This window comes from Pogonomyrmex barbatus, unplaced genomic scaffold (genome assembly GCF_055798465.1).
Source record: "Pogonomyrmex barbatus isolate J1 unplaced genomic scaffold, ASM5579846v1 scaffold13, whole genome shotgun sequence".
NCBI classification, from domain to species: Eukaryota; Metazoa; Arthropoda; class Insecta; order Hymenoptera; family Formicidae; genus Pogonomyrmex; species Pogonomyrmex barbatus.
Window position 1 is genome coordinate 2,223,957 of NW_028297109.1, and position 14,951 is coordinate 2,238,907.

General features: G+C 27.0%; 3 protein-coding genes across 7 annotated transcripts; all 3 read left to right on the forward strand.

The window, feature by feature from the left end:
• Window positions 1-894: 894 nt before the first annotated feature.
• Snm1 (DNA cross-link repair protein snm1) lies at window positions 895-3,384 on the forward strand. Of its 2 annotated transcripts, none has more exons than XM_089072536.1 (2): window positions 895-1,301; window positions 2,000-3,384. In XM_089072536.1, the coding sequence occupies exons 1-2, from the start codon at window positions 1,089-1,091 to the stop codon at window positions 3,218-3,220; spliced, it is 1,434 nt and encodes a 477-aa protein (XP_088928662.1). In that variant the 5' UTR covers window positions 895-1,088; the 3' UTR covers window positions 3,221-3,384. The 2 variants fall into 2 exon arrangements, with proteins under 2 accessions (XP_088928662.1, XP_011631224.2); XM_011632922.2 differs by having other exon boundaries at window positions 1,283-1,422.
• eEF1delta (elongation factor 1-delta) lies at window positions 1,161-9,469 on the forward strand. Of its 4 annotated transcripts, none has more exons than XM_089072537.1 (9): window positions 1,161-1,301; window positions 3,533-3,688; window positions 4,434-4,913; window positions 6,535-6,633; window positions 7,036-7,129; window positions 7,967-8,182; window positions 8,550-8,615; window positions 8,682-8,807; window positions 8,878-9,469. In XM_089072537.1, exons 2-9 carry the CDS (start codon window positions 3,581-3,583, stop codon window positions 9,030-9,032), a joined length of 1,344 nt encoding a protein of 447 aa, XP_088928663.1. In that variant the 5' UTR covers window positions 1,161-1,301; window positions 3,533-3,580; the 3' UTR covers window positions 9,033-9,469. The 4 variants fall into 4 exon arrangements, with proteins under 4 accessions (XP_088928663.1, XP_088928665.1, XP_088928666.1 ...); XM_089072539.1 differs by having other exon boundaries at window positions 4,452-4,913; XM_089072538.1 differs by lacking the exon at window positions 1,161-1,301 and adding an exon at window positions 1,399-1,422.
• A 1,567-nt stretch (window positions 9,470-11,036) lies between these two features.
• On the forward strand, window positions 11,037-14,722 carry LOC105423245 (S-methyl-5'-thioadenosine phosphorylase). The gene is made up of 6 exons (XM_011632927.3): window positions 11,037-11,816; window positions 12,402-12,562; window positions 13,215-13,435; window positions 13,495-13,697; window positions 13,786-14,001; window positions 14,475-14,722. The coding sequence occupies exons 1-6, from the start codon at window positions 11,799-11,801 to the stop codon at window positions 14,511-14,513; spliced, it is 858 nt and encodes a 285-aa protein (XP_011631229.1). The 5' UTR covers window positions 11,037-11,798; the 3' UTR covers window positions 14,514-14,722.
• The last annotated feature ends 229 nt before the right edge of the window (window positions 14,723-14,951 follow it).

The window sequence follows — 14,951 nt, forward strand, 5'->3', positions numbered from 1 at the left end:
TAAAATGTGTATATTTATAAAACTTTATTTTACATAATTATATTATTAATTTATTAATATATATCCTTTAATTTTAACGATTTTAAATTTATTTATTTATTTTTTTCGCTATTTATCTTATTTAACACAAGAGCAAAAATTAATATAATACTATTATACTACTGTTACACTATAATATTTTTAACTTTTTGATACACAATTGTCAAAATGATCCTCTGTGAAATCAATACAATGACAGCTATTCACAAACATTAACGCAACGAGAGAATCCATCACGGAAAAGCGTCAACAATAAACTTCGAGGAAATTTCGAAAGATACAAGTATTGAATGTCATGCCTTTTTTTAGAAAGGATTATTATACATATTTATTATTATTATAAACAAACTTTATTACAATATAAAATAAAATTTAAATAAAAAAATGAACATTCACCCATTTTTTATATTGATTTATCACAATTAATTTATGACTAATTTATTTTGCAATTTTAGTATCTCTATTATTTAATAATATATTATCACGCTTTTCACGTATTTAATACACATGCACAATACACTTAAATCAATGCACATGCAAAGTAAAAAATCGCTATTGATTAGAGTGAGATAATGTATATTTCTTTCACTCTAATCAAAATACATTAGTGTCGGTCCATAGGTGATTTAAGCTTTAAGAAGTAAGAAATTGACCAATTATAATCGAATATGAAAAGAATAATCGACTATGATTGGTCAATTTCTTACGACTTAAAGATTAAATACTTATTGTGGACCGACACTTATTGGTTAGAGTGAGATGATGCATATTTATTTATTTCTCGTAGGATTTAACGAAGTTATATATTAAAACAATACGGTGATTGGCTACCGCGTTGTCGCGTTGCCGCTTTGCCACATCCTCTCTGCAGCCGGCCTTACTGCTTAAGTTTTTTAAGTTTTTTAAGTTCCGGTCTACAATAGATGATTTAAGACTTAAGCCATAAGAAATTGACCAATCATAGTCGATTATTCTCCTATTGTTCGACTATGATTTGTTGTTTCTTAAATAGGCTTAAGGCTTAAATCATCTATTATAGACCAGGACTTATGTGCCATGGTTCTAATACCAGCCTGATACGAACTTTAATAAGCGCATGCGCATTTCATTTTGATCAATACAAAATCGGGAGAGTTGTATGTACTACTATATATAGGACTGTGTTCAGGCTCCTTTTACTTGGCTCATTTCCTCCACGGAGTACTGTGATTTGGCTTATTTTTAATTTATTGAGTCAATTTGGTATTTGGACGTGGCTCAAGGTATAACTGATATATTTGACATGGAACCGATTCTTTCTCGATTCGTGCAATATACTATTCAATTAATATTGCAAAAATAAATTTACAAAGCATGTAAATTCACCGATCAATACTACACATGGTACATAGATTGGAATTATATATATAATATATAAAATATATAAAATTTGCCAACATTTTTCGAGGAAAGATCGGCCTATCAAATCTAATAATAAAGTTGATTGATAATTTCAATTAAAAGCGAAAGAAGATATATCAATATACGATAAAATATTTAATACAATAATTTTTTAATTTTTGGTACTGTGATACGTAAATATGAATAAAAAATTCAAACAGTTCTTCATACAGTTATGAATTGAATGAAGTTATTGGTGTGAATAAAGGACTTAGTCTCATATTTAATATATAATTATACATTATTCTCTGTTTTACATATACAAAACATATAATTTTAATACTTGTTTACTTATATTTATCACGTGGTATATAATTTTATTATAACTTTTTATTATAACTTAATTTTATTTTAACTTAATCTAGAAACATTGTTTCTGAAAATTGTAATGTGAGATAGCAGTGATGAATCTAAGATAGGAAGCAAGAACCTTAATGATTATAATTCTATATTGTAATTACCTCAGTTTATGTTAATATCCTTGTATAGATTTGATCTGTATCTGGATTCTTCGTTACAGGAAATTCTTGACATTCTGTACATCAGAATGTCAACGTTCCTTGGGCTTATCAAGGAGATTCCAGACATCTCAGTGGATCGTTTCGATGGAGAAAATTTAAACTCCTCTGTGTATTTCCTTAGCCATTGTCATTGTGATCATATGCAAGGCTTAAACTATAAGTTTTTTGAACATTTAAAACAGTATAACAAATATCTTTATTGTACTCGTATTAGTAAAGCTTTTTTAGAAGCTAAATATTGCAATATAGAAACTTGTGTAAAAGATATTACTCTTGATGAGAAAATTCTTATTGAATATAGAAGCAAGAATTGTGATAGAAGAATTGACACATTTTTTGTAACATGTATTTCTGCTGGACATTGTCCTGGATCTGTAATGTTTCTCTTTGAAAAAATGGATAAGTTAGTATTATATACTGGAGATTTCAGAATTAATCCAAAAGATTACAAAAAGATAGCATCGCTACATTATCGCAGAGATTTTAATGTAGTTCCAAAGAGGTTCAATAAGATATATTTAGATACAACATTTTTGGATCCTGATTTTACCTTTTTTCCAACAAGAGAAGAAAGTATAAAAAAGATATGTGAAATTGTCAATGAATGGCTGGAAAAAAGCCCAAGGAATGTCGTTGTTCTGGAATGTTCTGCTTTATATGGTTCTGAGTTCCTCTATATGGAATTGTCGAGATTTTTAAATATACCTATTCATGTAAAAGATCGCGTGTATAACAGCTATTGTCGTATCCCAGACTTGAAATGTCATATTACAAATGAACCGTTAGTTACACGTTTACACGCATGTATAAATAAGTTAGATCACTCAATTTTGGAATGTCGTACTGATGTTCTCGAGAAAGACATATTAATCATTGTACCGTCAGCACAAAGATGGAAGGGAAAAGATACAAGTATAGTTGGAGAATGGAATTATTATAGAGAGAGGACTTTTAACGTATGTTATTCCGCGCATGCTTCATTTGACGAACTCAAAAAATTTATATATTATTTTAAGCCAGAAGAGATATATCCCTGTGTATGTCCAAAAGGCTTAGAACACAAAATATTTCATTTATTAGATGAAATTAAAAATAAAGTTAAAGAAGAAAAAGACATGGATGAAAATCATAAATACATGTTGCAAGTCCTTAAACCTGAAGCTATAAATAAACCATGGATTAAGTATTACTATCCTGATGATAACAATGATAATTCTTAATGTTAATGGATATTTTATATTTTATTCTTGATAGTTTTAATTCTTCAATTGTATTTCTGATTGTATTAATTTAATAATTGCATATATTGCACTAATAGGCATGTTATCGTTATGTTATATTTCAAATAATTTGTATTTTTATATAATAAATATGTAATAATGAATATGTCATTCATTAGTCATATTTTTATTCTTAAACTGATTTTTGCGAGAAGTACGAGAGGGGAATATAATTTGAGGGAAGAATCACATTTATGTAACTTAATTGAATTCTTTTTTTTATCTCGTTTCTCTTGTTTCTCTTGTTTGCAGAAATAATTCATAGTATTTTTGCTTCGTAAAAAATAAAATATCGAAAAGATGACTACTGCTACAATGGCAACCGTTGCATTGGCTAAAGAAAAGATATGGTTCGATAAACCATCCTACGACAAAGCAGAACGGCAGTACTTTGAGAAAATGGCCAAGGTAAGAAATTCTTTGTTTATTGCTACGATCATTCACCGCTCAATGAATAAAAAGAGTTGTTGGCAGGGAATGGGATTGATTAAAAATGTAATCATATAGATCATTGGGTAAATTAACTTTAGTAACCATGAATTTTAATACCAAATTTTTTTCTTTAAATCTATATATTTTTTTCTGATAAAGTACATTCATAATTTACCGAGTGACTTTACTAATCTCAATAACAGTGTTTATAGTGCGCATTTATCATTCTATGTTTGCATCATGTTTGTGTTACTGTATAATCAACATTTCTTACACATATGCGGGAATATCTGGTGATAATAAAATCCCCTCCCCCCCTCTTTGTCTTCCCTGCCTTCCTCTTTTTCTCCTTCTTCCGTCTCTCTCTTGTCATGCTTTGTAATGTTGATAAAAATTCTATACAATGAGAAATGTAGAATTCATTCCCAATATATCTCAAATTTATTTCCATAATTTTAAAAATAAACTAATAAAATAATAATCTTTCGATTGTAAGTCATGTTTCTTTTATATCTGTTGATTAATAATTTAAATATTACATTATATCAATGTATGACATTTAATATGTGCTTCAAATCAACATATTTAGACATTATACATGATTACATAAACGTATTTAATTATAATGCGTGTCAAGTAGCAGTTATATGTATTGGTTGCACAAGAGAAACGATTTTGTTTTGCTTGATTATTTGGAAGACATTGATCTCTATTTGGATAGCTTGGGACATGTTTCAAGGTGGTGTCTCGTAAGATTGTGGGAAGCTGCACGCTTAAGTCTGACAAATCTATAACTGATAAGTGCCAAGATCTAATCAGTACTAATACATTGAAGTCTAAGGCTGAAAAGTCTAAAGACAATAAGCTAGCTCATGACTCGAATGACTCAAATGTGAAACGTTCTAAATGCCAAGGAAGAAACGCGAAAATCAATAAAGATGCCGTGGATGTATGCAACATGCAGAATAAGGAAAATGCAAAAACGAGCGAAAAGTGCGATAATGCAAGGGATAATGTGAAGGAGAAAGAAAAAGCTTCTTTTAATGAGAAATCTAAAAAATATACCGCGAAAGAGGCTAAAGAAAAAAGAAATAAAGAGGATACGAGAAATAAAAATAGGGGAAGTGAAGGAAATGATGTTGGGGGAAATAAAGAAGCTGTAATGCCATTTGCGAGAAATAAAGAACAATTGCCCGATCAGGTACATGTTCTAATGCGATCTGTGGGTTTATTGTTCAATGTATCTTTGATATAATATAGATAAATTGTATTTTTAGCTGACAGAATTTTATTTTGTAATTGTATTTTTAGCTAATGTTGATTACACCGTTATGCAAAAAAGCGAAATTTCTTACATTTTTCAATTAAAATAATGGCATTTTGTTTCTTTGTTCCATTTTATATTTTTATTTTGTACTCTGAGGTCTTTACTGTGTAAAAAATACACACACACACACACACACACACACACACACACACACACACACACACACACACACACATATATTTCTGACTGCTGTATGCGTATGGTTATATGCATGTATTATCACAGTGACATAATCGTCACAATTCTTGATTTTAAATTAAAGGAATCCATCTTTGCAATAAGGGTTTAAAATATACACACATAGCTGATTTGATAATTAAATAACAAGATAAATTATTATAAGAAATAATAATTAACATTTTTGTTGATTCAAAGTTTTACTTCTTTTATTTCAATATTATTTTGGGCTTTCTAACATTATCAACTTCTAAATAGCCTATTTAATAATGCTTATATCACAGCAATTATCATTATTAAAATATGTGTAGAAACACTTTGGGTAATTTTTTTGCTTTGCTTTTTGTAAATTTTTTTTTGTGTTTAAAAGTTGAGTAATAGCATGTTTACTTAGAGATAAATCGGTCAAAAATTTGAAATCACCTCTAATAATTAGCAAAATCATACTAAATGAATTTTATATTATATAAAATATAATATTAAAAACTAAGCTATAATGAAAATTTATAAATTTATTCATAGATATAATATATTTTCTGTTATATGCGAAAATAAAATTTATTTTTTGTTTTCTATTTACTTGCACATTTTTATCAATGATATTGAGTGATTTCAAATTTTTTACCAGATTATAATTCAATGAGTTTTCTGCATCTTTTTTATGTGAGAATACATTTCAATGGTTTATAAACGTAATCTGTTGATTTTTATAATACACTATCGCATCTTTATAGTAATTTTATATTTTATATTGTTTTTCTTATAATATTTCTGCTACAATATGCGCAATGCCTATCTCCACATGTGTGCTAGTTTAATAAGTAAAGATGTGTATTTAATAACTAAGTAATGTATTTAATAAATAACTAAGTAATGTATTTAATAAATAACTAAGTAATGTATTTAATAAATAAGTTTGAAAAATTTTTGTAAAAATAAAAGTATATATATTTTCTTCTGATAAAACTAATGATAAAAGTTAATTGGTACTTTTTTCACCGTGAAAAACAAATGCTTATCGAAATCGATATTATCACTAGAGATTATGTTGTTCTAATTTTTATTATAAAGAAATTCTTAAAAAGAGAAGCAAAAAACATTTTAATATTTTTTATTATATAACTACATATTTATATATCTTTAGTGAGTCAGTTTTAGTTATTAATGTTAACTTTAGTGGAGATATGGCATGTAGTTGTTTTGAATAATTAATGTGTGTGTGTGTGTGTGTGTGTGTGTGTGTGTGTGTGTGTGTGTGTGTGTGCGCGTGTGTGTTTGTGTGTGTGTATGAGCTTATTTTTAATCTCGGTGGATGCAGGGAACTCAACAGTCCACTTGCCCAATATTGCCTGCTGTTGGAAGTTTGGCCAATGAGGTTGCGAAGGCTCGACAGCATATTAAACAGTCTTTACAGTGTGTGAGTACTCTCTTTGCTCACTCTTTATATATTGTAATTAATTTTCACAATCTGCTTACTAATTTAATGTTCCATATTATTTAAATCCATTCTTATCTTTCATCGCTTCATCTCTGCATTTTAGAATACAAACAATTTATATCGCAAATGTTAAACGGAAAAGGCTTTTATATAAACTAATTATTACTTTAAATATATTTATATATGAAAATGTTTATTGTATAATGATAAGAATAAATTTATTAATATTACTGATATAAATATATTATAACAACATTATATTTTATTAAATTTTATGACTAAGATTATATAATAAAAATATTTATTTTAATTTTGTTTCACTAATTGTATTATAATAGGAACTATTGCATAATTTTTAGAATATGAAATTATATTTTTCAGATGGATGATATTGCAGTACTTGCTCATATTGCAAATCAAGATGTTACACCTCATGTTGTTAAACTTGAAAAAGAAAATCAGGATCTGCGGAATAGTATGTATATTATATATCTATAAATATTTTATTATATACAAGTATTATAGTACATGCAAATATTAGTTGTCTATAAAAAAATTTTACACGAAAATGATATTAGCAATGCATAAAAATTCAGATGGCAATTTAATATTTATTACACTTCTTATTTCTCTGTGCGATTTTTATTAAATATTTTTTTATAGTACATATAAAAAATGTCAACATTAAACAGTTTTGAATGTACATATAAATAATCATATTTTAATAGAGAAGCATGAACTATGTACGTCTTAAGCTTAAGATTATAAAAAAAAAATAATCTCTACGCGATTTCAAATGGTTATTCAATGTCAACTTTTCTATGATTTTTTTATACGATATCAAATGTATGTAAGAAAATATATATTCTATTATTTCTTTATTAAAATAGACATTTTATATAACTTTAAATTATCAAATTATATACAACGAGCAAGCAAGCAACGCTAATTGTCGCAATCATTTATTTTATTATTTACATTTTATGATTATATAATTGCACTCATATAAAATAAGTTTAGCATGAATTAAATATATATGAATTTTGAGTTTTTTTAATTATCATATTATATTTTAAAACATTAATGTAAAAAAAACAAATATAAAAATGTTAGTATATATATATATATATATATATATATATAGTATATATAGTATATATATATATATATATATATATATATATATGAAGTAAGATAATGCAAAAAATATATTAAACTATAAAAGTTTCTTTCGAATGTGTCAATTTTAAAGGTAATGATGAATATAATTAAAAGAATATATATATCAAGACTTGTAAATTTTTTCAAATAGTTGTTCAGGATCTGAAGAGCACTGTTGAAAAGTTGATGCAACGTGTGAAAGTTTTTGAAACTTTGGAACAACGTATTGAAAGCCTTGAAATGCGTATACCTTACAAAGCAATTTGTCCTGCAAAACCAGAACCTGAAGAATCAGAGCAGAAGCAGGGCAAAGAAAAAGATGATAACGATGAAGATATTGATCTATTTGGTTCCGATTCAGAGGCAAGTGAGCAGAGATAATAGAAATATATATAACTAGTATTTATAATAGAAATATATTAACTAGTATTTTTAAGGCTTAAGGCGAATATTTAAGTTTAATCTCGTATAACACAGAAACATACGTTAATATTTCTAAAATTTTTAACACGAATATATACGAATTTATATTGTATTCATGTAAAATTGTGTGATATTTATTATTTGGCATACACCAGATATTCCCATAATACTGATTCATCCAATATATTAGCACTCTTTTCACATCCATATAAATCCAATATATAATAGTTCTCTTTACAAGTTATAAAATTCGTCTATTTTTTAATAATTATCATAATAAAAATACTTATTGTGTTTGATTTGATAGGGAGAGGATGCAGAAGCTGCCAAGATTAGGGAAGAACGACTTGCTGCATATGCTGCTAAAAAATCTAAAAGTATGTAACACAAAGCTCAGCAAGTTATCCAAAATATATTATCACTAACTGATTTTTATCATATAGAACCAGCTTTGATAGCTAAATCGAATATCATCTTGGATGTGAAACCATGGGATGATGAAACAGATATGAAAGAAATGGAAAATGAGGTGCGAAAAATCGAGACTGATGGCCTTATTTGGGGTGCTTGTAAGTTTTTATGGCATCTTTCATCTAATATCGTATGTGAATTCCTAAAAACATATCCTTTTTTTCGTAGCAAAACTCGTACCGCTTGCTTTTGGAATTCACAAGCTACAGATCTCGTGTGTTGTGGAAGACGACAAAGTGTCAGTAGATTGGTTGACGGAACAGATTCAAGAACTTGAAGATTATGTGCAAAGTGTCGATATCGCGGCTTTCAATAAAGTATAAAAAAAAATAGATGAGTCCAACTATAAAAATGAATGGCGATATAGTTGAAAATAAGTATAGGTCTATGTGCCATTTTTGCATTCCATTAGCAGTATCCGTAATAGGAAACTGTTCATATGCGCGTTTCGCTGTATTGAGTCAAAAAAGAAAGATATTTTAAAAATATTGAATGTTATAATCTAATTATTTAAAAATTTTGCAAAACCTGAAAAGCAATTTTACAACAACAAATTTAGCCAGTTTAGGTAAATTACTTAAAGATTTTTATTGTTAATTTTTGTAATAATTTAAATGTGGAAATTAGATATCTATCTTTCGCTTGTGTATATTTCTGATGAATGTATATGTTGTAATAGATTGTTTTTGCGAAAATGAAGTTACCTATCACTTTAATTTCTCATATTGTTGTTCTTAAATAAAAAAATACATTTGGCCAATGCAATCTCTTATTTATAATTATAAATTGCATGAATTTATATTTTTTAGACTTTGATTAGAAGCCTTATGTAACATTCCTTCTCATTTTCTTATAAAAATATCCATTGTTATGAATTTTATATCTAAACAATTGATATATAAACATTTGAAGATATATTTGAAAAATAATTAAATAGTTCAAGATCATTTGTTTGATATATAAATTCGAAGTTGTAAGTTATAATAATAAGCTATAATAATTTTTCTTTCAAGTTTTGTTAATTGAATCGGTAATTATCAAAAATTATTATAGATCGGTAATTATAAAAAATCATCATAAATACATTTTTGAGAAGTGTTCGATAAAAAAATATTTTAAGACGGTTGTCTCTTTGCAGTCATATTGAATAATGACGTCAGAGATGAGAAATGACATAAAAAAGATTTCTTACGTCGTTATAGCTTTGTCTGGTACTTTTTCCTTAAAAACATTGATATTTTTGTATTCTTAAAACTTGTAAAAAAATATTAGAAAGTAAGATATCTGTCCAATAAATCACGTAAAAGTATAAAATAAATCTTGGAAATAATGGTACATTGCTTAGCTATCAGAAATTACCAGAACACTAGATCTATCTGCATATATCAGTATTTAAGATATGTGTATTCTCTATTTTGTGTACACAAAATTTAACGTTTATTCTAGCAGATTATATTTTATTATCGTCCGATGATGAAGATACACTGTTGACAGAAATCCAAAAGATTTAAATTACGTATGAACTATTTTGAGGACTTAGGCGACATTCGATAAGAATCATTCTCTCTGATTCTGTAAAATTTTTTGTTCTTTTTTTCTTATTTCATATTTTTATAAACAAATTTGAACTCCAGAAAAACAAACTAGGACCGGTATTCATAGTCAGTTTTTACATTTAAGATCGTCTTAAATAAGCTCATATAGCTATTCTATTGGTTGAAATGTTTTAAGATAATCTTAAATATAAGAACTGACTATGAATACCGGCCTAACAAACTTATCTTTCTATATTTTCTCGAATTTCTTCACGAAATTGAAGATTATTTGGATTTTACGTATTTATATTTATATTAATATAATTATATATCTTATATAACACTAATTATGAATAAATTCTTTCTCTTTCTCGTTCCCTCTTTCTTAATTTTTAATATTTACTCTAATTTATTTGAAGTTCTGTACAAATTTATAAAATAACTTCATTTTTTTGTAAATATCTTTCAAAATGTAACTTTTACAAACTTTATGATTAAATATTATTTGCTCTACAGAAAAAATATATTTTATTCTCTTTAAAAATACATGATGTAAATAATAATGAAAATAATAATATAGAATATTTCATATAGATTTTGATAATTATTTAAAACAGTGCTCAGAATTAGTTGCCCTTTTCGGCCCGATTTCGAAGGCGTCGCCTTCGAAATCGAACCGAAAAGGACAACTAATTCCGAGCACTGATTTAAAGCCTAAAAGAATACTATCCGTCACTTCCGATTTCGATAAAATTGCGTTGCTTCTGCTTAAATGTCGTTCAAACTTGTAACCGGCCAAGAATGAACGTCGTTTAACTGACTTGAACTTGTACTAAAAATTTGGTGGAACACAAAATGTCATTGATCTCGAAGTTTAAACTCGGTTCAAATTTTGAATCACGTTAGAGGAAACGGGCATTAAACTGCGTTGGTAGAAACGGGCATTACAGCGGCCGATGCCTGGAGATTTTCCACTGGATCAATCAATTAAATAATTTTATTTTAAATTGATTAACCAGCAACGTAGCAATCAGGCGCCAACCATTTTCCTACACGTGCAAGAATCGCTAATAACTACGATTGCTCCGATATTCTGCCAGTACTGAAAATATATAGTTCAGGTCACGTATATTATAGATTTTCAGTACTTGCTGTGAATATCGGAACGCAGCCTACATAACATAAGATCGTTTAGACTCTAGACCAATGAGCATGTTACGTAAATTAATTGTGACAACTTTTTATGCTGGAAGTTCATTAGTCCAGACGGTCTTACGCTTATATATGGAGTTATGTCATATTCTCTGCATTTTGCGTGCAATTGCTCTAAGACCGATTTTTTTTAGTTGATTTTACATCATTTAACTTTGCTTTTTTTGTCAAAGAACATATTTACACGTGGCTTTTTTCCTAGTCGGAAAAGAAAAAGAAATTAAATAGGGCGTATTGTTACGAAATTCCTCGACGATAAATTCTCAACGATCATAATCAAGTGATTCTTCTTAAATATAATTTTATTACAATAAGTTTAGGATAATTGAGTATTTTTTCATTATGGCAAATAAGATTATGGTAAGAAAATTTTAATTCATTTAATAAAAATACCTCAATATTATTGTTTGAAGGAAATTTTTTTGATTTTCGATTCATACGCCACATTTTTATTCAATAACCCACGTTGTATTCAATCATGTAAATTTTAAATGTTTAATTTCGAAATAAATGTACTCAGTGTTGATATCTATATACTTATTGTTAATCTTATTGTTGAGATATGATTAGTTTATAATTATTACAATGTATTTTTAAAAACAATATTGTTAAAAGACTGTGTTTCATTTTTTTTTAAATCTAAATTTGGTTTATATTATTAAATAAAATACTATTATTCTAAAAAATTTTTTGCTTTCTATTTATCATATAAATATGCTTAAAAGCTCTTTTAAAATTTATTGATTATAGAGATTGTATTTAAACAATTACAAAATTAATTATATTTAGTTAATAAGAAGATTCTATATTTGACATATTTTACAGATACCAATAGCACATATATATAAACTATATTCTTTTTTATACTTTTTATACAAATATATGATATAAATGAGCAATATTACTAATTATTTTAAATTATTATAAATGTATTTTATATTATAGGTAGGAATAATCTGTGGCTCAGGTCTTGGTGAAACTTTATATAAAACTTTCAATTGTACAAATATTACCAAATGTGAGAACATGAAAACTGATTTTGGATATCCCTCCAGTGATCTTTATCATGGAATTATTAATGGAGTGACAGTAGTTCTATTGGCTAGGTAGGAATCTTTGTAAATATTTTTAGATTCTTGATTTGTGTTTCTATTTCTAAAACATGCAATTTGAACTTATACATGTGTTGTGTTGATTCTTCTATAATCAAATTTTGTAAAGGTATGATGATCATATTTTCTTTGAGAAAATAAAGGACAAATTTGAAAATTTTAGAGCTTTGTTCCTATATTTCCAAATTTGTGACAAAATCTGCATATTACGAAATTTTCTTGTTTGATACAAATGAGATACTGTGTAGTTTATTGATAATTTTAACCTGGTTTGACTGTATTAGAACAAATTTCATTTAAATTTGGAATAGATTCGAAATAAAAACGTATCTAAATAATTTTAATTAAAAAAGTTAAAAATATAATTAATATAAGACAAATTATATTTATATTTTATATTTCATTTTAAAAATTTATTCATTAATATGATATTAAACATTGAAACTAATTAAAAAAGATTTTCCTGTAAAATAAAGGACAAAATTAAATTTTAAGAAAATCTAAAAGACAGCTATTTGAAACGAAGGCTTTCCTTTAAAATAATAATCACTGTATATAAAGAACTTTTTACTTATTTCGTTTATTTAATATTTGTTAGTCAAATATTTTTTAGTCAAAAAAATATTTTTCTTTGTTGACTTAATAGACATGGCGCAGGACATATATTTAATCCTACTAGAGTTAATTACCGTGCTAACATAGAAGCATTACGATTTGCTGGATGTACCCATATATTGGCATCTACCGCTTGTGGATCATTGACAGAGTCTATCTATAGAGGACAACTGGTTATACCTGATAACTTTATAGATAGAACTAATTCCAGGAAGAGTACATTTTATGATGGAACATCTGACAAGTACAGTGGTATGTATATTAGATATATTTTTTTGTATGTAATTCTTAAGATGTCTTATGAATTGCAGGAGTATGTCATATACCAATGGAGCCTGCGTTTGATCCACGAACATCAGAAGTCCTATTACAAGCAGCAAAGAAATTGGGTTATGATATAAAGAAGGGTGCAACAGTAATAACAATTGAAGGACCACGTTTTTCATCCAAAGCTGAAAGTAATGCTATGCGTCTTTGGGGTGGACATTTGGTTAACATGACTATATGCCCAGAGGTCTAAATGTTGTGATAAATTTATGTATTTATGTATTAAAAAATGTTTTAACAATATCATATAATGTTTATATCTTGTCATTAATCAGGTATATCTAGCAAAAGAAGCAGGTCTTCTGTACGCCGCTATAGCAATGTCGACTGATTACGATTGTTGGAGAGAATGTGAAGACAATGTTAATGCAACCGATGTCTTGATTGTATTCAGACAAAACGTTGATAAAATAACGAATGTATTAGTGGAAGCAGTAAAGATTATTGGCAGTGGAGAGATAGAGTGGGAACAGGATATTTTTAAGTTGAAGGTATTAATATTGGATGTAATTTGCCATATTTATATTATTTTTAAATCCACTTAAATCGAACATTTTGAATATTTCACTTATTTTTGATACAAAAAAATATTTTAGATGAAAATGGAATGGTTTCGAGGAACGTATATTGGTCATGTTAGTTTTTTCTACATGGAGGTGCCAAAAAGATATGAAGGTCATCTCCACTTTTTTAAATAGAATTATGTGATTTTTTTTTTATATAATATGATTCCTCTAATTATTCTGCATATAAAAGTGTTAAGATAGAATTATCGAAAAATCAATAGTTTCACTTTCCGTTTCCGAAACCGTTCCACTTTCATCTGAAATATTTTTTCATATCATTAAAAATAAATGAAATATTTAAGGTACTCGATTTAAGTTCATTTAAGACCATCGTGTGTACGTGCGTGCGTGTGTGTGCGTGTATGATAATATAATAATAAAAAGAAAATCGTTTTCAGAATCTAATTGCAAGTAGCAATGTGACCTTAAAGAAATGAAGTTTCTACTTGTAAAGTGGAATAAAAAAATGCCTATATAACAAAAAATATCAATATATATATATAATTTCAACGAAAGGCTACATATAGTTTCTACACATTCCATATGTATGCAAATTTATAAAGTTTTTATAAAGTTATATGAAGTTCAATTCATGGTAACTTTTATAACTGCAACTGAATTTATATTAAATTTATATTACATAAAATTATATGTCGTACATGTTTTGTAAATCCAAATACCCATTATATTTTATAATCAAAGAATAAGATATAGTAGATGGCATTACTCAACAGATAAAATCTTAATTGCCTAATAATTTTCTTTTTGAGTTTATATGTATACATTTATATGTATAAAGATAACTCCTTACATATCCAACTATATGCTGTTATATCTTTAACAAACCAATGCCATCTATTATATTCTGTTCTTTG